Raw genomic sequence first — 21,301 nt, forward strand, 5'->3', positions numbered from 1 at the left:
TTTATGTAATTAAATGTATGTAATTAGCTACATAAAATGATGTCACGGTCTTTTGTTTTGCAGGCTATTCTCCAAATATCAAAACCAGCCGGCAAAAGTGCTGCCTTGTATGAATAGCGCCCCCTGTTGTCATCATAAGGAGGTGCTGCTCTCTCCCTCCAGATGAAGCTGCTCTCCTTTACCCTTGTTTTTAACACGTCAGACAACCTGCCTGTAAACACCAATGAACATCCGTTACCACTCTTAAAAAGCACTGCTTATTTGGACTATTTTGCTTTCAGTTCCTTTTTTTGTGTTAGATACGTCCTGTCAAAGCAGGATTTCTGAATGAGTCTCTTATTCTTTTGAGATTCTCTGCACATCCCTCACCTTTTTAACCAATGAATTCCATGAATGTTTGTCACTCATAATTACTGGTTAAGGATTATAAAATATATTTATATTAAATTCATCAGGTAAATTATAGACAAAATGCACTTTGTGCACGTATAAATATTATTTGCATAATATTCATATAGGCCTATACACATTATATTATGGAAATTTCCATTTTAAGATGTTATTTGAGTTTTTCATCAGGCCTGAAAATTTTCAGGATTTTTGTCTGCAATGTTATCATGTTGAAACTTGCAACTACTGATAAGCATTGTTTGTTTTAAAACCATCTCATATAGCTACATTCCCACTTTGAAACCAATAGTAATCTATACCTCTTATATTTTGTTTTAGTAGTCACAGAGCAGCTAATATTATTTATGAGCTAGTGAAATGCCTTTATTAAAATCACTGCTTGTAGGTACCAAACTGTAGAGCACAGTTCATGTGCTGCACGCCGTATGCTGGAAAACTTTTTGCCGTAGAGTATATTTATTTACACTCAGTAACTTAATATTAACTTCTGAACAAAAAACAAAAAAAGAGAACAGGACTTTAATATTAGTGGAATAAATGTTAAAGGAAAAATATATAAGTACGGAGGAAAAAGAAAAAAAAAAAAAATTCAGTGTTTTTGCCAATTATTAAATAAATCAACTGTGATAGGTTGCACCTTTCTTGTAAAGAATTTTTTTTTTTTTTTTTTTGAAGTGGCAGAATCTTGATCCTGGAATAACATCCAAAAGAAACCTGTATTTACACAGTTAGATTAATCAAAATACCATTCAAAAGTTTGGGGCCCAATAAGATTTTTTTAAAAATATTTTTGAAAGAAGTCTCTGCTCACAAATACAGTAAAAACAGTAATATTGTGAAATATTATTACAACATAAGAAAAAAAAAATGTTTTCTATTTTTATATATTTTAAAATGTAACAATCCTGTGATGTCAAAGCTGAATTTTCAGCATCATTACTCCAGTCTTCAGTGTCACATGATCCTTCAGAAATTATTCTAATATGCTGATTTGCTGCTCAAGAAACATTTATCATCAATATTGAAAACAGTTTGTGGAAACTATGCTGGGTTTTTTTGGGGTTTTTTTTTTTTTTGAAAATTCGATGAATAGAAAGATCAAAAGAACAGCATTTATTTTTTGCAACATTATAAATGTATTTACTGCCCCCTTGGATCAATTTAACACATCCTGGCTGAATAAAAGTATTAATTTCTTTAAAAAAAAAAAAAAAAAAAAAATCTTACTGACCCCAAACTTTTGAACGGTAGTGTATGTACCATGGGTTCAAAAAAATAACACTGATCATCTCACCTAATGCCACAAATAAATGCCTATACATTCTTTCTGCCATAAAACATTTGCACCATTCAAAACCATTCTGAGACCGAGTCTCGTTGCTGCTTTTTTAGTGCTGGTAATTTTTGTGGCATCTATTTTGGAAAGCGTCCAATCTCCACAGTTACAGACAAGTTCCTTTTTGCTGCTGCAGTGCGTCATAAGCTATTCAAGCAACAATCATGCCCTTTAAAAACACAAACGAATGTTATCTTTTATTAATCTTTATTAAAATACTGCTGTACACACAAATATTGCAAAAATGTGACAATAAACAAGAAGGGCATAAAACGTACTGGGATGGTGAAGGAGGATTTCATGTATGAGTGCATATGTATGTGTGTGTGTGTGCGCGTGTGTGTGTGTGTCTGGAGTGCGTTCCACTGGAAGCTGGGTACATGATATGAGATTTCCTGTAAAAGGTGTGTATTAATGTGTGTGATTGAGAGCGGGATATGGGCTTGGCACCATGTACACCAAGTAGTTTACTGATCGGTTAAAAAAAATACATTATTGAACTCACAGCATCCTCTGCCTGCTGTATCCTGCACCCTCTCGGTCCAGTGTGGCACACCCAAATCTGTGCTGCAAGTCCCGCCTGTTCCTTGACTCACGGATTGGGCAGTCACCAATGACAGGTCAGACACATTCAGTCATTGGCATATTCCTGTCAGGGATCATCCTGAGCGAATTCCAAACTGTTGTCCGGATGTTGTCACATAATTTGTAGGTCAAATCATAGTTAAACAAAAACAAAACCAAGAGAAACCAATACAATCCCAACTCGCCCAACCGTCCTGTTGGGATTGGTCCACAGAGATTACACTAGTGAGGTGAGAAACATCCCATCATGCATCTCTGTACAACAACATCGCGAGTAATGGGAATGACAGTAACAACACAAGGGATCTCTATGAGATTCACTATATCCAAACCAATACTAGCATGAAGAGCGGGAAAATGAGAACGAATGAGGGAAAAGAATGACGAAATGGACAGAAACTTGTGATGCTCCACAACAGAGACGTAAGAAAGGGACATTCCACAACGAGACAGAACTGGTTTCCCTTGCTAGCGTGGTCCAGTTCTTTGGTTCCTATCACAAAAGAAAAAAGACAACGAAAATTCATCCAAAATCCGATTTCAAAAAGCATCCATAAAATGAAAAAGGATGTTGCGAAATTCTGAAATAAACAACAATTTTATACAGCAAGAGGAGAGAACACCCCTTTGTCAGCGCCAGCAAATGACGTGAATCCCCCTCGACTGCACGCAACCAGTAACGTCCCCTCCCGCCTCCAAGATGGCCGACTTTTAAATCATTACATCAGAGAAGGAGTGGCTGCACGTTACTAATGTCACACATTCATAAGTGGTCAGTCTCATCAATTTGCCCAACCCAGTGGTTTGTCCCATCAGAGTCGAGGACCCTGCACACATGACCAGTGGTCTGTCCCAATTTGTAGTACCTCATTTAAAAAGGGGAGCGAGGATATGATGTGGGAAAACGGCGCTCTGTTTTTCACCCATTTCATGTGTGAGGCCTCGGCCCTCAATGCACCCTGTGGGACACGCACTTTTTTTAATCACTTAAAAAAGGAACTTAAAATGTTTAGTGCATCCTCCGAGGAAAAAAATAAAAAATTAGAAATAAAAGCAGGAAGTAAAGACTCAATTTTTTGGACATTGTTCCCAAGTCTAAAAAAAAAAAAAAAAAAAAAAAAATCATCATTATCACAGCTCTCAGTTCAGTTCATAATTCTGCAGCTGTTGTTGTGGAAACTAAAAAAAATAAGCTTTAGAAAAGAAGCTTTCTCTGGACAGAACAGTGTATCTGACTGGAGGTGAGCAACCAGCTGGCTCTGCCCTGGTCGTGAGATCATCATTCTGCACCTATGATTCCAGGCTGTAGTGCAATGTGCTCTGTTTCAGGCAGTTCCAGCCCACTCCTGTGGGGATGGCTGGGTGTTACAGGGGGCCGTTAGTGGCGGCCAACAGTTCCTGGAAGGTGCTTTCAAAGCAGCGCTTCAGGTCCGAGTAAGTCACCACAAGCACGCTCTTCTCATCCCGTGATACCAGACTGATCTTCTCCGGTACTCCAGCATCCAACTGAATCAGAAATAAAAGGTAGTTAGGGAGTAGTAGAAAGGCACGATTAATCGTTAAAAGATCGCGATCTCGATTCAAACATCCACAAGATCTCATTCCTAAATGACAACGATTCGCCTTTGTCTATTAAACAAAATCACACCGGAACATTCAAATCTGCATCTGCGCTGGTGCTGAGCCAGAGAGAGCAGTTGTCATAGGTACTAACAAACAGCTTCACAGTCTTTCCAACCACACAGTATTGTTATTTGTGCTTTATAAACATTCATATTACCACCGAAGAACTGGGGTAAAAGTTTATAATTTGGATAAAAACACTGATGTCTACGGAAGCGATCAAAATGGAGGAAATCACCTTTTGAATTCAAATAACCATTGTTTCGATTACATTGTTACAACGTGGCAAAATGTATTTGTCATTGAATCATCCATTCAAGAGATTTGCTCAAAAAATGCTGATTCATTCAGTAATGAAACTAGTGAAGTATTTATGAGTGAGTCATTGAATCATTCATTCAAACCATTTTTTAAAAAATCATTCAGATTCATTAAACATTTTAAACAGACAGCAGCAATTAACATTAATCAGAACTTCTAATAAATGACATTATTTTGTTTAGTTATCTGTTCAGAATCGTGGGAGAATTGTGATGTTTGAAACAAAAAAAAAAAAACATGATTCTCAATTTATCCAGAATCGTGCAGCTCTAGTGAGTAGTGAATTCATTAAATTAGCTCAGCTGAAGTGAAGGTTCCCATAAAATGCCACAATTATTGGCCAATAAGAGCGTCTATAGTGAAGAATAAGATATTTAAATATAAATAAATATAAATAATAAAATATTTTTAATCTAGTTTAAAATATGTGCCAAGTTCTTAGAAATACACTGACTCTATTCATGTTGTTTTTGAAAAACCTTTACAGTATTTTCAAGAAAAGTTTACATTGAATGGCTCTAAAAATGTCATGTGATCTAACCATCAAGTAATAACATTTTCATTAAGGCGAGACTCTAGAGGCTAAATTTTGAAATTTTGGACTTTTTGGCTTTTAATAAAGTGGTATGAAAACATCCAAAATCCACCTTTAAGTATTTTTTTTTTGGCACTATCTATTTGTCTATAGATTTCAATTACAATACATATTTTTAAAGGCCGTTTTCTCAAAATTAGTTTTTTCTCCTACACTGAGTCATACATCTCCACTTCAGAAGCACTTACATACACCAAACTTTACAGTTTTATTCCTATCTATATTCCGAAGGTTTTTACAGAGGGATTTGTTCATATATAATTTGCTAGATTATATAGAACATTTTATTTAAAAGAAAAAGTCTGAAAAGTTATTTTTTTCTGACTGTTCACAGTATTTTGATAAAAAAAGACACCCAAAATCCCCTCTGTAAAAACCTTTGACCTTCGAGGAATTCTGAACCTGACTATGACGTTCAGATTTTTGCACTAGAAATTTATGCAGATTAACGCATTAAGTAAATAATTCTTTATTTGCACATTTAAACTTAACACTTTAGAAAACTTCTAATACAAAAAATCTTTGAAATTCTTATTGTAATCAATCCACTGGGGAAGTATGGTGATAACTATTAGTTAATTTTTTTGCCTTAAACCTTGAATACATGAGTGTACACATCTTAATTATTTTCAAAAAAAAAATTACCTTTTCAAGGTAAAAATAATTTTTACAAATATCATGAACTAATAATTCATAAAATTCTATTATTACAAAAAATAAAAAATAAAAATTGGAATTTGGAGTTTTTGGAATCATACTACATTTTACAACCTGAACTAACCTTCCCTTGTCATTAAAAAGGTCAAATTAATTATGTATATATAATTATTTTATATATACACACATACATACATGTTAAAAAAAAAAAATTCAGAAATTAAATGTTCAAGGGTGTATTAAAGTCTTGACGTATATAAATTGCATTTTTAATGTAACTTTCAATACAATGATAACTAGTCATTGACCCAGATATAAAACATGAGCTCCAATACACAAGCTCACCTTATTGAGACAGGACACGATGTGGCTGAGGTCGATCCAGGGCGTTCCTGTCTCAGTTACCTGGTGGAACAGGTGATCTCTGAAGAGCTTCAGCAGGTAACGGTCACCAGTCTCAGACCATGTTGGGTCCTTCTGGAACCTACAAGAATTAAAATTCAATATTGAAGGGGACCATTTTGGAAGTGACTTTGAAGGTTGCCATTTCAGAAAGGTTTCAAGCGGACTCAGTATTTTAGTTGTGATAAAAACACTTACTCTGGTCTCTCGTTAATCGTTCCCAGTTTTGCCAGAAGGCGGAACAATCGCCCATTTTGAACCTCCTGCAAAATAAAGATGCATAAGCAGAAAGTTGTAGTAAAATCTATGATCAACATGTTGAATAACAAAAAATTAGGTTATTTTGGGTTTGCGTAAGTGAGACTTCACAAATTATGAGAAGGGAAGTTAGAGGGGAAACCAGGTCATATTTAAACTTCTTTCTGAGTCACATTTGCTCTCACACCAAACAAACAAACACAATGGACACAGCTCCATCTATATGATGAAAAATTAGTTAAATGCAACAAGGTCTGTAGGCGTTTTTAGCAGGGTGGTGCAGAAATGTCTTCACACATCTAATATGAGTGATCAAAAGTAGGAAAGCAGAAAAGAGAACAGCTGAAGCGGTCCAAAATATTTACAGCAATCACACCACCTCCCCTCTCTGGGCTGACCTCAGCACATACTAGATAATGGCATACTAGGTAAACTAGATAGCATGATCTGCAAGGGCGTTTCTTTTCATTTCCTGCACTGCTATTGAATCTACAGCCTAGTTGTGCGTGTGAAACAAGAAAAAGAGACAAAAAAAAAAAAAAAAAAGAGACCGTTTTCAAAAAACTTGCAAAAAGTTTGCGTTTTCAGGCCACCAAAACGCCGTTGTCATGTAAATGAACGGCCAAAACGCATAAAAAGTTTTCAGCTTTTAGTTGAAAATGCCCCTTAGTCATAATGGTGTCGACCTGTATTGTTCCCAGGTGCAAGAATTCAAAGAGTAAACATTTAGCGGGAGTGAGTTACTTTCGGTTTCCAGTGAAGGATCCAGTGCGATCCAGTGTTATATCATAAACACTGAGAGAACGCCACAATGGAAAATCTGAAAAACCCGTGTTTGTAGTCAACATTTCTAACTGAATGACCACGGACAGTGTTTTAGTCCAAACGGTGGGGAAAAAAACTGAAAGAAACTGTCGTTCCATCAGTTCCGACCAACCACAAAGCAAAACGCTGTTGTGTACAGCTAAAAAAAGCTGTTGCCATAGTGTTCAACTTTTACCATAATGCTGTTTAAACAGTAGACAAAGTATGATACAATTCTGAGTGATATTACTCTTACAATAACCGTTTTGTTAATAACCCTCTGTCGATCCATGTGTAATTAAATGTGACATTTCTTATACTAAATATTAAATATTTAAAACATTAAACAGCATTAAACTACCAATATGAGTACCTTGGCCAAGTCCTCCTCAATGACATCGTTCCTCATTTGCGAGGCATCAAGTTGAGTGTAAAATCGTGCTCCAATCATGGGCATGATGTCATTGACGCTGCGCAGACGGCTCTGTTCTGAGAGTAGGTACCTGAAGATTGAAACATGACCAAATAATGTGCATTAGTTTGAATGTGGGGCCACAAGCACAAACATATGAGTGCATGCACATTAATCAGTCTTAACAGGGCACACACAGAACCACAAACTGTCATGTCACAATATAACCACTTTGAGAGAATTTAGGCTATAAAATGTGTGTGAGAAAGAGAGAGAGACCCACAGAATGAGGTTCTTGAGGTCAGATGAGTAGTTGATTGACACCAGCTCCATGGCCTTCTGAAGATTCTCTCTCTGAATGCCAGCTAGAGAGTTACAAGCCAAGGCCAACACCACCTTCCCCAGGGAGATAAGATCTGCTTGCTGATGGACACAAAGAGGAACAGCAACTGAGTTTAGACCCAAAGTGTAAAACGACAAGCACACAGAACAAACTATTTTCTTACTCCGCAACAATTAAAATTCAGCTTTGCCGTCACATGAATAAATTACATTTTAAAATATATTAAGACAGAAAAATTATTTTAAAATATTATTTCACAATATTATTGTAATTTATGTTTTTAATCAAATAAATGCAGCCTTGGTGAGCATAAGAGACTTCTTTCAACAACAAAAAAATCTTAATGACCCTAAACATTTGAACAATAGTGTGTGTAACAAAACATGATTAAATGCAGATATATGCAGACAAGTTATGCATGCGATGGGCGTAACACACTATGTTTGGGTGTAAGGAAATGTTCAGTACCTGGTACTGGGGCATCAGCGCCAGGTGGTTGGTCTGACTATTGTCAAATGTTAAGACATCAAACATTCCTACACAGTTCACTCGTAACCTATAGAGAAACAACAGACATTTAGAAGTGTTTGTGTGAGCATGTTTGGTTATTTGTGCAAACGCTGCTCAGAGAAGCAGATAAATAGGTAGTGTGTAGTGTCTAATTAAAAGGAAGAGCAAAAACATTCTAAAAATGAACTTCTTCATTTACTATTTATGACTAGAAAATAGGGGCCCCACAGAACACTGACCGATCTGTGGTTTGACTGTTCTTCATTTCAGAAGTCTTCTGAAGAAGATTCTACAAAACTGTGCTTTGTCTTTAGTTCATTAACCAGTTATTGTTTGCACGATTAGGTCAGTAGTTCAGTTTTTATTGGCCCCACTAAGGAAAATGCAAAAATATATTAACACAGTAAATCCTTTATACATTTGCTCAAAACTGCCAAACATTGCTGATTTTAAATCATTTCAAACACATTCATCTGATGCCCTGCAGTTACATGAATGTAGTTCTGATTTAATTGAGTAATATGTGCAGCTGTACCGTGTCTTTCCAGTGATGACGATCTTACTAGGGTCCATGACCCTGCAGGCCAGCCCAGCTGTGTGAATTGTGCGCAGTGCCGAGCTCAGCTGGACGATATAGGCCCAAATCAGAGACTCTGGTAACAGGCCCGCATGTTGCCGTGGAGGAGGGAGCTCATGCTGCCCTAATCAAAAATTAAATTAATAAATAAAATTAAAATAATTAAAATGAATTATAAACAGTGTTGGGGGTAAAGCATTACAAGCAACGTGAAATCAGATTACTTTTTTTCCCCCAAGTAATGAGTCAAGTAATGCATTGATTTTAAATTTACAACAGAATTTATGAGTTACTTTTTCAAGTAAGTAAAGCAAGTTACATTGTTTTCCCATTTACTGACTTACACCTCTCCTGTCCCCATGTTGAGAGAAATCGGGAGTAAGGAGTGTGCTGTGTGTAAGCATAATGGTTATTGTAGTTCTAGACTAAATGTAAGCATTAATTTACTCATCTCACTTCCACGAAAACAGATTCAGTATTCCTACAAATGAATGAAAAAACTGTGAAATGCCATCTCAGAATATTATGCAAACCTGGAATAATATGTTAAATAATACAAAAATACTTTATGTATTAAATCTCACTTTATTAACTAATGTCTTCGCAGCTGACCTTCGATTATCTAATTCAACAATACTAATGAGCAAAAATGACTTGAGAGAAACATTACTATTTTTTTTTTTACTTTCTTCTCCTGTATCCTTTTCTTCTGCAGTCCAAAATGGCTGCACAGCTGAAAAGTTTGTTTGAGCTGCGCCCTCTACTGTACAGGTGTGAAAACAAACAAGCAAGCCCATCCCAGGTAAGAAAAAGTAATGTAACGCATTATTGTCCATAAAAAGTAACTCAAATACTTTTTAGGGAGTAATGCGATATTGTAATGCATTACTTTTAAAAGTAACTTTCCTCAACACTTATTATAAATTAGAGATGTCAATTTACATAAATTCTTATAAATCGATTGTTGTTTAAATTAACGATCAATTAATTAATAACTATATCCTCTTAAATCCGAAGCGGGGGGGGGCGCTATGTGGTACACGACAACGATGCACTAAAAATGGAAGTTTTTCCTTCACGTACAGATGACAACATTGTCAAAACAATCCCAGTTCACACAGATCCACAAAAACGATTAAAAACGCTTTATTATTCATGCCAGGCCAGATAATAATGACAATAATGGCATCATTTTAAAAACTTGCACTTTGAAACCTGTTTTCAAAAGTTTACGTTTTCAGGCCCCCAAAACGTTGAATGGCCAAAAGTTTGTTGAAAACAGTGTCATGTAAACGGCACCTTAGTTACCACATTACTTAACAACCACTTGCTTAACCAACACAAAATAGCTTAAGTTTTAAAGCTTAGCTTTACAGCGAATATAGGGAATATGACCATTACTTAGCAAGTGCTTTTAAATTTGCTGACATAAGTGCTCTATTTTCATAGTGTGAAAAAAATAACTGCTTTATAAGAAAATGTGATCTGTATAATCATTGTACATAACAGACAGACTTGTGTCATAAACAGCTGAAAAGGTCTCAACAAGCATATTTGTTTCAGTTAAAGACCAAACTATACAAAGTATTTGTATGAAAAACCGACACAAATGTAAACAGTATTCACATGATGCTTTTGTGCCATGTTTTTGTTTGTAACTTCAAGAAACATTAGTAAACCATAGTGGATCACATATCTTTATTTAGAGCAGGTGGTCTTGAGACCCAAAAATGATTGTTTAAACAATGGAAACTGGATCTCGCACAGTGGATAGGGACAATGTGTAGAACCCAATCGGACCCTGTTTTACAGCTGGAGGATGCTTGGATTGGTTTGATCACTCAGATTGACAGGTCTTTCAGATTTACCATGTGCCATAGATTAGGAGCGAACAGTTGAAACAGACCTGGAAGATCATCACTCACCAACCAAGATATTATTATTTGTTTGTTCTGTGTACTATTATTGTGGCATTTACACAAGTAAGTATTTCTTCCAAGGCTTTAGATAAAAGTTATAGATCAATGTAAACAAATAAGTGTATATTTTTAGGTGTTGTGACTGGTTTTATCCCATCCTAATAACAAACACGTGTTTTATGGTTTGAGGCTGCACTATGGTTAATGCAGCCGTATGCGCTGCAGCTGTTTATAGCTAAACGTCATCCCAGGGTTTTGCTTCCTCTGTCAGTCTTGAGCTTGCAGGTACTGAACCCACCTGAGGAGGGATCGGTTTCAACCACTCCTTCCTCTTTCCTCGCTACATGCTCACAAAGACGCAACTGCCACCAGACATTTGACATACTCTGCAACTAACGGCTGTATCTTCACACACACAAACAGAAACAACTGAGCAAGAAAAAAAAAAAAAAAAACTCACCCCACTTTCTTTTCGTGAAGTAAGAATCTGCTGCCGGATCGTTGAAGTGCCTGCTGAACATGGTCTCCGCCCCCGCATGGAAGTCATAGGAGAACACCAGTGCTGTGGAGGGCAGACGTAAACATATTTGAAAAGTCTATGAAAGTGTCATAAGTGTCCATGATATAAACATTTTGTTTAAAACACATATGGTTTCATATGGGTGAATTGCATTTTTAATGTATTTTTGAATAAAAAAATGAGCATCACTTAATTGACTCAAAATCAAGAGTATTGTGGCGAAACCAAAAGCTGTGTTGCACAATAGTCTGGATATGCACATGCCCAGTCACATAAAAAGCAAACTTATTCGTACAGTGGTCTCCAAATGCTTTGGTGGTGAAGACCTCTCGGAGGGTCACAGTATTGGAGTGCTGAATCTTCTTCCACATGTCTACCAGCATCATACACTTGGTGTTGACCAGCCTGAAGCCTGTGAATGCATAAAAGTCATTTCCAAGTCATTCCAGGTTACACGTGGGTACTAAATAAAACAATTAGGTGTGCTTTACCACTTCCTTGTGCCACCACTGGTTTCTTTATTGTTCTGGTTCTCCAATTTTTAGAGATATATTAAGGCTAGGTACTTTCACGGCCATGAGCACTTTAAAACTGAACTTAAAATGGTCATTTTTAAGTGGTTTGATTGGTTAACACTAAACACTCGCAGTTTACAGAAGAGTGATATGAAAAAATGTGTGAAAAACAAGCGTGCAAAATCACTACAGGAATAGCTGTACAAACACCTAATGCCTCACCATGTATCCTCCTGAGGCAGTAAGGCAGGTCATCTTTGCTGTTGACTGCCTTGTAACAGGAAGTGATGTAACTGAAGTTGCTGGTTTTCTGAAGACGGTTGGGTGGGGGAAGGGGTTCCAGGGGAAAGAGGCTGTGGTAACTGTCTACCTCAGATGGCACACCTAAAGGGGAGATGGAACAGCCGACTTCAATCATACAACACACCTGTTCTCACACACACACTTGGTGTTCATACTGCAAACTTCATACTGCAAAAGGATTTTATGTGGATACGAGTATAGACATGGAGGACACATAGGTGGATAACCATGTAGATGTTTTTCAAAACAATCAAAATGAAGACCGAGAGACAAAGGATGTGGTTTTCTTCTCAGACTGCAGGTGAATACAGATGCGCTGACCACAAAACAGACATTATAACTGAATAGTTGCCTCGCTGTCCATTAAAACAAAAACAATGTGAACATATCATGCCAACACAAGACAAACCACATCCTTACCAGGGTTCTCAGACTGATCTATCTGTGCCATCGTTATCAAATGCCTGTTAATCAGCTCCTACAAAAAAGACAAACATAGGTGTTACAACAAATAATCAACTTCTAAACGCTGGCTAACAGATGAGGGCAGAAACGGCAGATTACCTGACGGAGTTCGTCAGCCATAAAAAAGGATGGCGCGTTGGCTTTTGGCTGCATGTATGCCACATGAGGTGCCGTTTGTGGATACATATGATATGTAGGGAACACCTGAAAATGAAAACCACACATTGGATATTTTAGGTAAATCAGGTAAAGACAATAATAGTGCATAGCAAACTCTGATTTACGTGGACCGTACCATTCCAGCCAAGGGAGCAGGGGTGTTATCGGTATAGAAGTAGGTTGTCCCGCCTACAGTCTCCTTTTGAATTACATGGGCTCCACCTCCCTGGTCAGATGCAGTGGTGGGCACCATGTAATTGGCTGGGTTGGGGTTGGGTGTATGGCTGCGCCGCCGCGGTGCTGGGGAGGTGTGAGGGGTGATTTTGGGGGAGTGGAGAGGCGATGACCCAGCAGAAAGGGACATACCTGTCCGAGAAAATACATATTAAAGCCTAATTAAAAACAGATTTAAAAAAAAAAAAAAAAAAAGGAGACCACAACCTAACCTAAAAGATCACACACATTAAGGGTGTACTCACACTAGGCGCTCTGAACTGTGCCCGAGCGCCTTTGGCCCCCAAAGCCCGGTTCGTTTGACAAGTGTGATCGCTCCGTTCCGTGCCCAGGCGCGGTTCGTTTAGCCGTCCCTGGCCCGCTTGGAAGTTCGCATGCAGTGTGAGTGCTAACCGTGCCAGAGCACGGAACAGCTACTACTTATGTGTGCACTACTGTCATCATTATGACGGCAAACATATCTATTACTACTTTGATAGTACATTTATCAATTCATGTAATTAATTTGAGTGTATTTTGGTTTATAACGGGTCTGCTTCTCACCTTATTGATGAACAGGAATTGTAGTTTGCGAGTAAAGCTGCAAATTCCTCCATTAATCTCAGCTGCCTTCGTAATAATCCTCTGATATGTGCTATTGAAAACCGCTGCGCGGCATAAATTATAAATAGCCTATATATTAGGCAGTATCTTAGCGAAAGTGCATTTCTTCCTGTTTTCTTCCATTCAAAAAGTTGCGTTCACATCGTATATGACGTAAGCGTGCTTCGGCCTGGAACGTTAAGTGCAAGTGTGAGTGCAGGCCAGCGGGGGAGGGGGGAGGGGGGACAATCGCACTCGGGCTCGGTTCAAGGCAACTGTGCCTAGTGTGAGTACACCCTAAAAGAATACTAAGCATAAGATGAGACTTGAGTTTATCAAGACAAAAACAGAAAAAAAAAGAAAAAAAAATTCAGAACACCGGGTGGTAATGAGTCACTGACCAGGTGCAAGAGCAGCCGCCGTAGAGCTGCTCAGGCCAGGATGAGGGAAGATAGGGGAGGTGAATGCTGGCACGGTTGTCTGAGACATGGAGGCCATTCGTGGGGCCCCTTTAGGGACGAACTCACTGGCTGCGGGGTTAGGAGCCTGCAAAAGAACCAGATATACAAACAGAACTCTAATGGCTTCACTCCAACAGCTTCAAGAAAGTTTTTCCCCAAGTTAGGGATGTGCAAAGTAACATTTTTTCAAATTCAACTAATGTTTTATGGAACCTCTTTATAATTAGGCTGGTTTGTGATTTATCTGATTCCAATCAGACTCCTTTCTTATGGGTTTTCAAACTAGGGCCCAGTTACTTATTTATAATAAAAAAGATTGCAATAAATAATAGATTAAAATAAATAGAATAAAAATAATTTATTAAAATAAAAATAAACAAATAAATATATCCAACAGTACAGAAGCAGAGTAAAAAAATGTGTGTAACTTAGAAGAAACTAAATATTTTCCAAATACACATTTATAATATTTTTTCATAATATTAATTGGGTCTTTATTCATTCAAACACATAAGCTGCCTTTTAAATTTTAGAATGGGGTCGCTCGCATGAGGATTATAATATTAGGGGCAACTAAAATATTGAAAACTCTGTCTTTAGGGGGTTTACATAAAAGTGTTCTTGCATTCAAAAACAACCAGATGGAATGGATCAGAGCACAAGGGTCTGGAGTCGTGTTTTTACCTTGAAATGCAACATCAGACAAAACACCGCATTTTGGCAACTGATGTCCGTCTAAATGTATACGGCTGTAGCGACAGTGCATTAATACTGAGGAATTTAAAGGGTTAGTTCACCCATAAATGAAAATTCTGTCATTAATTACTCACCCACATGTCGTTCCAAACCCGTAAGACTTTCGTTCATCTTCGGAACACAAATCAAGATATTTTTGATGAAATCTGAGAGTTTTCTGTCCCTCCCTTGACAACTACGCAACTACCACTATGAGTTCATAAAGAGATTGTAAAACTAATCCATATGATTTGAGTGGTTTAGTTCAAATTTTCTGAAGAGACTCGATCACTTTATATGATTAACAGATTTAATGTTTTATTCACACATAAAACATTGATTAGCGAACAAACAAAAGCTCAACCGATCCTGCTTCACACACGAGAACAAACCTCTTCCGGAAGCTCAAATGTGCTGTGTGTAACACGAGAATGAACCTCATTGGTTCTCGCACTCGTTAAGCAAACATGCTTGAGCTTCCGTTTACCACAACTGATGTGTGAGTGGATGAATATTTATATGTGAATAAAAGCCTAAATTCAAACTGTTCATCATATAAAGCGATAGTGTCTGTTCAGAAAATTTTTAATATACCGCTCAATTCATATGGATTCGTTTTACGTCTCTTTATGAACTTTTTAAAGTGTCAAAGTGCTAGTCACACAGCTGCCTTTGGAGGGACAAAAAGCTCTCAAGATTTCATCAAAAAGATCTTAATTTGTATTCCGAAGATGAATGAAAGTCTTATGGGTTTGGATCAATATGATGGTGAGTAATTAATGACAGGTGAACTAACACATTAAATAAACAATTTATTGATTTTCCAGTGCAAACTGTCTAAAAGATAAAACACAGAATGCTGTGTGTGGATAGGTAAAGTATTTCTGCTAAAAAAAAATTTTTAAGTTACTAATCAACAAGTCAGTTGTTGGATGACTAGTCTGACCCAAAACGTTAGTAGAATGAATAATTTGTATTTCCTTATTTTTCCTCAAAAAATGTTAGAAATAGTTAATTCTTGCATCAACAAAATACCCAGTCACAATATTAACAGCATAACTGACATATTAAACACTCACTTTTCTCCTTTGTGATATGCTCAAAGCACCAAAATCACTGAAGAGAGATGATGTTGGGGAATTTACTGGATCTAAAAAGTGGAGTGGATGCATAAAAATAGGTTTTTAAATCTTACCACAACAGCTTTATTGCCAAAACAAACATTTCAAACAATTTATCACACCATGTGTGCTGTGGCTGTAGCTCTTGGCACCATCGTTCAGCAGACTTGGAGAACTGCTACTGCTGGTCATCCTCTGAAAACACAAGCAACCATCAACATGTAAAGTGTCCCATTATGAATCTCCACTGTGTGCTCAATTCAACATACCCAGTTGCTAGTATCATCTATTGGTTTTCTGTGCATCACCCACACAGTCACTAGTGGTTTAAGTTACCTGCATCATAGAATATTTGGACTCTGCTGGGCCTCCAAACCCATTAACCCCAATAAAGGTGCTGCTGAAGTATGAGTTGGTCAAACTGGCATCATTCAGAGCACCTCCCTCCATCCCAGGGACTGCAATAAAGCAAACATACATGTGAACCCTTTGTGTTTACATTTTACAATATCTTACTCAAAGTCCTATGTAAGCCTTTTTCAAACTAAATAAAATAATTAAAAATATTGCAGTGAAAGGTTGCTTATATATATATATATATATATATATATATAAAATTATTATTATTTTTTTTTAATTAAGTGTTCAAAAATGTGGACAAACTCGTGTTCCTTTCTGAGATCAGAAAAAAAAATAGTGACGTTAAGTCAGGTATAGCCTAATTATCCATATTTTTGTAGAGTTTCAGTTTGCTGCTATAGATTTTATTTTTTTCGTTTTTATATAATGTATATTAATGTATTACTGTAATGTATAGTTTAATTAAATTTAAAAAGGGTTAAAATTGCAAAATAAATTAGCAAATTACTTGCATACATTCTCTTTTTTGAGGACCGTCTAAAATTTCTGGTTTTAATCAATTTTGAGAGAATATCGGGGGATTGATTGCAAAAATGTCAGTGTGGTGTAACTGTAAAAACTTTGTACCAAATAATTGATCTTGTTTAAAAAAGGTGAAATTCTCAATAAAACACCATATCGGCTAGTTTGGCATAATCTTACATTAGAACAATTTAATAGTAAATAAAAATAAATGGAACACCATTGTTCTGAATATTATAAATAATTTGGGGAATCATGTGAGTCAAGTCAAATTCCTGAAGTGTCAAGGTGGTGTAACCACCATTCAAAGAGCCATTTTGTTAATATTGTGCAAGAAGACCATGTGACAGGAAATTATATCACAGAGAAGGACCCCTGGTGACACTAACTGCTGCATGCAAAGGTTAGTAACTGTCTTTAAAATATGTGATAATTTGACATTTTTAGGGTATGGTCAGGTATTCTTAGGTATACATGTCAAATGGTGTAATTATATATTTTTATATTATATATATATATATAAAGAGAGAGAGAGAAATGGTAAGATGTCACTGATAGGTGACACACAGACATGGCTCTATATATATATATATATATATAAAATATCATGGAACGATTGCTAATGAGAGACACGTCTCGAGAGCAGTGGAGCTTTTATTATGCCGCACTCGCCGCTTCTGCTTCTTCCGGTCAAGCAAATGTGGGGTAAAGCAGCGCTGTTTTACCTTATTAGACACATTTGTGTGTTGAAAGTTGTTATAATGCTACACTGTGCGTTCACTCGGCGGCTGCTATGAGGCACTTGTTGCACACTGCAGTAAGCTAGATCGATATTAGGCATGGTAAAACATGGTACTCGCAGTAAATCAAGAAAAGATTTAAACAATAAGACTACACATGTTGAGCTATATAACATAATTAGTTTTCTGTTGATGAATGTATCCAAACAGTTGCTCACCTGTCTAATAAAACACATAATGCATTAAAGCGACTTTGGTGTTTCCATGGTTTCTACAAAACCAAGGTTAACGCTGGTATGATGTCATTGATAGGTGACACAAGGACACGACTCGTGTCCTGGTTATAATTTCTTATTTCTCTAGATTTAAACATTCTTGGAAACATCTGGGATAACATAAGTACACAAGTCAACAAAATATATAACATTGTTCTAGTGTTTTTTGGATATTTTAATCCAAAAATTTTACATATTGTGCATTTAACCAAAGACTACAATTTACATCTGTAAAATGCAATTCATTAAGTTTCTAATATTTTATAATTAATACCACATAACAGAGCGCCTTTTCCCCCAATCGATGAATTGATATAATTTCAAGCAAGGAAACAGTGGCTCATCACAGAGCACAAAGTGAATTCTGATCCTGCTATCAGATATTTTTTTCTTAACTGTAATTACAATATGAGACATGAGTTCACTGTTCATCACTTTAATGATTTCTTGTTATCAGATATTGTTCCTTAAAGGGTTAGTTCACCCAGAAATGAAATTTGTGTCATTTATTACTCACCCTCATGTCGTTCCAAACATGTAAGACCTTCGTTCATCTTCAGAACACAAATTTTTGTTGAAATCTGAGAGCTTTTTTTTTAAATCTCCCATAGAAAGAAATGAAATTACCACATTCAAGGCCCAGAAAGGTTGTAGAGCCACTGTTAAAACAGTCGATGTGTCACGGGTGTGGAACGACAAAAGGGTGAGTAATTAATGACAGAAATTTTTTTGGGTGAACTAACCCTTTAACTGTAAAATATACGAGACATGATTTCACCGTTTCATTATTACTACTATAATGATTTCTTGTTGCCAGATGTTGTTTTTCAGCAGTGAAACCACTTTAGCTTAACTTGTTGACTGTCATGCTTGATTTTCAGTGTCAATTTGTTCAACAAACAATGGCCTCTGGCTGTAGAAGCAACATGGTCAACTGGCGTAACCAATATTTTTCATAAACATAATTATATACAGAAAAATTCATGTGGAATAAAATGTAATCATCTAGTTTAGTGTAAAAAATTTAAGTTTTTAGTTTAGTGTAAAACTATTTTTACATAATTTGTCAAAGATTATTTAAAAAAACAGATGTTTTTTCAGCATATGTCCCAACAAATATTGCAAAAACACATTAAACTTTACATTTACAGATAACTAATAAAATTATTTTTCATTTGATATTTTAAAATGAAGTATTTATTTCTATGAGTATGCTTACATGCCATCTAGGTGGATAAAATATTTAATATTTCTCATTCTTTGGCGGTTACACCATTTAACATTTTCAGGTACATTCATTCATTCTTAACTTTCATAAAAAAGTGTGCAAATGTAATTTTTATTAACATAAAATCAACATAAATACACTATATACATTTTAACGTACCTGATGCATGCTTTTAAAACAAGTTTTTAAAAGATTTTTGAATTTCTCATCTTGCCAAACCATATTTGTCACTGACCCATATTTATTTATTTGTTTATAATTTATACTTATGTCAGAGGGGAACAGCCAGGACCCTCTATTATATCATCCCTCTAAATAGGTGGGGCTTGTTATAACCAACTTTATGACAAGTTCCACCCTCTGTGGGTAACCTGGTCGGAAAAAAAAAAACCCCAAAAAAAACCTGATAAAATAGCTAGAACTAATCACTATGGAAAACTGAAGTAATGTTGTTGCTAATTTATTATCCACAAAGTTTTCAAGATTAACTTTTAAAGAAAAGCTGGAGTTAAACAGCAAAAGAAGACCTACACTGGAGCTTAATTTGGTGCAGAAAGCCAAAGCTTTTGAAAGTATTTCAACCCCAGCAATTATAAGTGATACATCTGGATGACAGCATCAACCAAGAAGGAATAGTTTGTTGTTTGGGTAAGTTATTTAAAAACTAATAGGTCATGTTTCAAATAATTTTATTCTGCTTCCTGCTGCCACGGTTTTATATTTTTAGGCTAATTTTAGGCTGAGTTTACTTTTTTCCTAACTAGGGAAGGGGGTGAGAGGGCCAAGGTTCAAGAGTCAGTGTTCGCTACTGTTCTACATTTTTCAAAATATTTTAAAAATACTTTTAAAATATTCAGTATTTTTTTTTTTTTTTTTTTTTAAGATAAGGCTGTTATTTACATGTGAAGCGGTTAAAAAAAAACTAGTAAATGCTGGATTGCTGGAGTACTACAAGCTAAAGAAGAATACTAGTTAGTTTTAAGGAATAAATGTTAAAATGGCTTGCCATACCTTCCAGTTATCAAAAAAATACACATTTTATGCATTTTGTAGAACATTTTGGAACCAGCAGAAACCACACAGAGCAATAACTAAACGCTTTTGCGTTAGTTGTTCAAGTATTTTCGTCTTTCGTTTAAAAGTGCTTGCGCGCTGTGGAGTAACATGTTGATTTCCCGTGTTGTTTTGGTGTCGAGAGGCAGGCCGCGCTAAATCCACGGCCTCGATTTAGACAAAAGCCGCCGTGTAGTAACAACAACAGACAACCGGATACATTAGGCCTCAGTGCAAACTTACTGGACAACAGCTGTCCCTCCAGAGCTGTTCCCGCGGGACCGAGAGAATCGTTCTTTTTGGGAACGTTCGCCGGAGCACCGCTAGCCGCGCTACCTCCAAGCACGTATCCCGCCGCCGTCACTGCTCCACCGGCTAGAGATAAAGAGACGGGGCTTCCTCCTCCTCCTCCTCCTCCTCCTCCAGCACCTGTACTACCACCGTGCAGAGAAAGGCTCGCCATGGACGGGTCCTCGTGCAGAAACTGGCATTCATCTCCGTAAAAACAAGTCTTGTCTTTCGCATAATAACGACAGAATTTCACTTTCACACCCGGTATTCCGACACCCCCGAGCGGAGCAGCTGAAGCTGGGAGTCCACTGTTCATGGCACCGCTGCTGCTGCTGCTCCCGCCGGAAGACACTTGCTCATAGAGTAATTTTTAGCAGCAGTATATTCTAAAACACTTGAAAAATAACGAGCACCTACTGGACGTTTAGCAATAAAATCAGCCTCCTCATCGAGCCAGATCACTAGTCAGCAAGAGCCACACTTTTGTTGCCATGCACTTATACTCGTTGTCGGGGTCCATAGTTGGCCTACTAGTCCATCAGCCTGGCGTTTGGCTGAGATCATGCTGTTGTTGTTGTCTTCTGTCTACACTTGTTCAGCTAAGCGCTAATAGCTCTGCTGTGCATGCTGGGTACGACAAGCACTGCAGTTCACATAAGGAGTCAGTAGGGGATTGATTTAAATCATAAAGCACATATTACAATCATTGATAATATATTGACATTTAGCCTACCTTTAGTGTTGATGTTACATTTTGAGCCTGAGTGTTAAAAGCAGATGCACTTTTCATATTTTAACTCAAAAATATATATTTAATTAATCTGGTATTTGTTTCAATTTATGTTAATCTTCATACATTTATTATTATTATTATTATTATTATTATTATTATTATTATGCAACCAATGAAATAGATTTATCTAATTATGAAATATCATAAATTCATAGAAACATTATTTATTAACTTTTATTTTTCCCATAATA

At 36.6% G+C, this 21,301-nt stretch overlaps 2 protein-coding genes across 3 annotated transcripts in view; one reads left to right on the forward strand and one right to left on the reverse strand.

The window, feature by feature from the left end:
* The window catches only part of flt1 (fms related receptor tyrosine kinase 1), a 38,595-nt gene extending 36,571 nt beyond the window's left edge, over positions 1–2,024 (forward strand). Inside the window, exon 30 of the mRNA XM_051882219.1 lies at positions 64–2,024. Coding sequence (XP_051738179.1) covers positions 64–166 — 103 coding nt within the window. The 3' untranslated portion in view covers positions 167–2,024. The remainder of the gene's footprint in view (positions 1–63) is intronic.
* Positions 1,938–20,922, reverse strand: pan3 (poly(A) specific ribonuclease subunit PAN3). 2 transcript variants are annotated; one of them, XM_051882228.1, is made up of 18 exons: positions 20,270–20,922; positions 16,185–16,306; positions 15,971–16,043; positions 15,805–15,877; positions 13,933–14,087; positions 12,852–13,081; positions 12,656–12,760; positions 12,512–12,569; positions 12,011–12,172; positions 11,569–11,685; positions 11,214–11,315; positions 8,793–8,958; positions 8,216–8,303; positions 7,688–7,827; positions 7,366–7,495; positions 6,129–6,193; positions 5,874–6,012; positions 1,938–3,838 (listed from the first exon to the last, which is right to left on the reverse strand). In XM_051882228.1, exons 1-18 carry the CDS (start codon positions 20,631–20,633, stop codon positions 3,698–3,700), a joined length of 2,430 nt encoding a protein of 809 aa, XP_051738188.1. In that variant the 5' UTR covers positions 20,634–20,922; the 3' UTR covers positions 1,938–3,697. The 2 variants fall into 2 exon arrangements, with proteins under 2 accessions (XP_051738188.1, XP_051738189.1); XM_051882229.1 differs by having other exon boundaries at positions 13,933–14,077; positions 15,807–15,877; positions 20,270–20,920.
* Between the last annotated feature and the right edge of the window lie 379 nt (positions 20,923–21,301).

The sequence above is a fragment of the Ctenopharyngodon idella genome, chromosome 23, assembly GCF_019924925.1.
Source record: "Ctenopharyngodon idella isolate HZGC_01 chromosome 23, HZGC01, whole genome shotgun sequence".
NCBI lineage: Eukaryota > Metazoa > Chordata > Actinopteri > Cypriniformes > Xenocyprididae > Ctenopharyngodon > Ctenopharyngodon idella.

Bases quoted from the DNA above. Each gene is read 5' to 3' on its own strand.
- pan3 (XM_051882228.1), bottom strand. From the start codon at position 20,633: ATGAACAGTGGACTCCCAGCTTCAGCTGCTCCGCTCGGGGGTGTCGGA. The intron at 11,316-11,568 runs GTACGAATAAGT...TGCCCTCCACAG, and splicing joins CAAAGCATTTGGAGACCACT to CACTGGTGTTCTCCTATGAC. The intron at 3,839-5,873 runs GTGAGCTTGTGT...TTTCTGATTCAG, and splicing joins TCGTGTCCTGTCTCAATAAG to TTGGATGCTGGAGTACCGGA.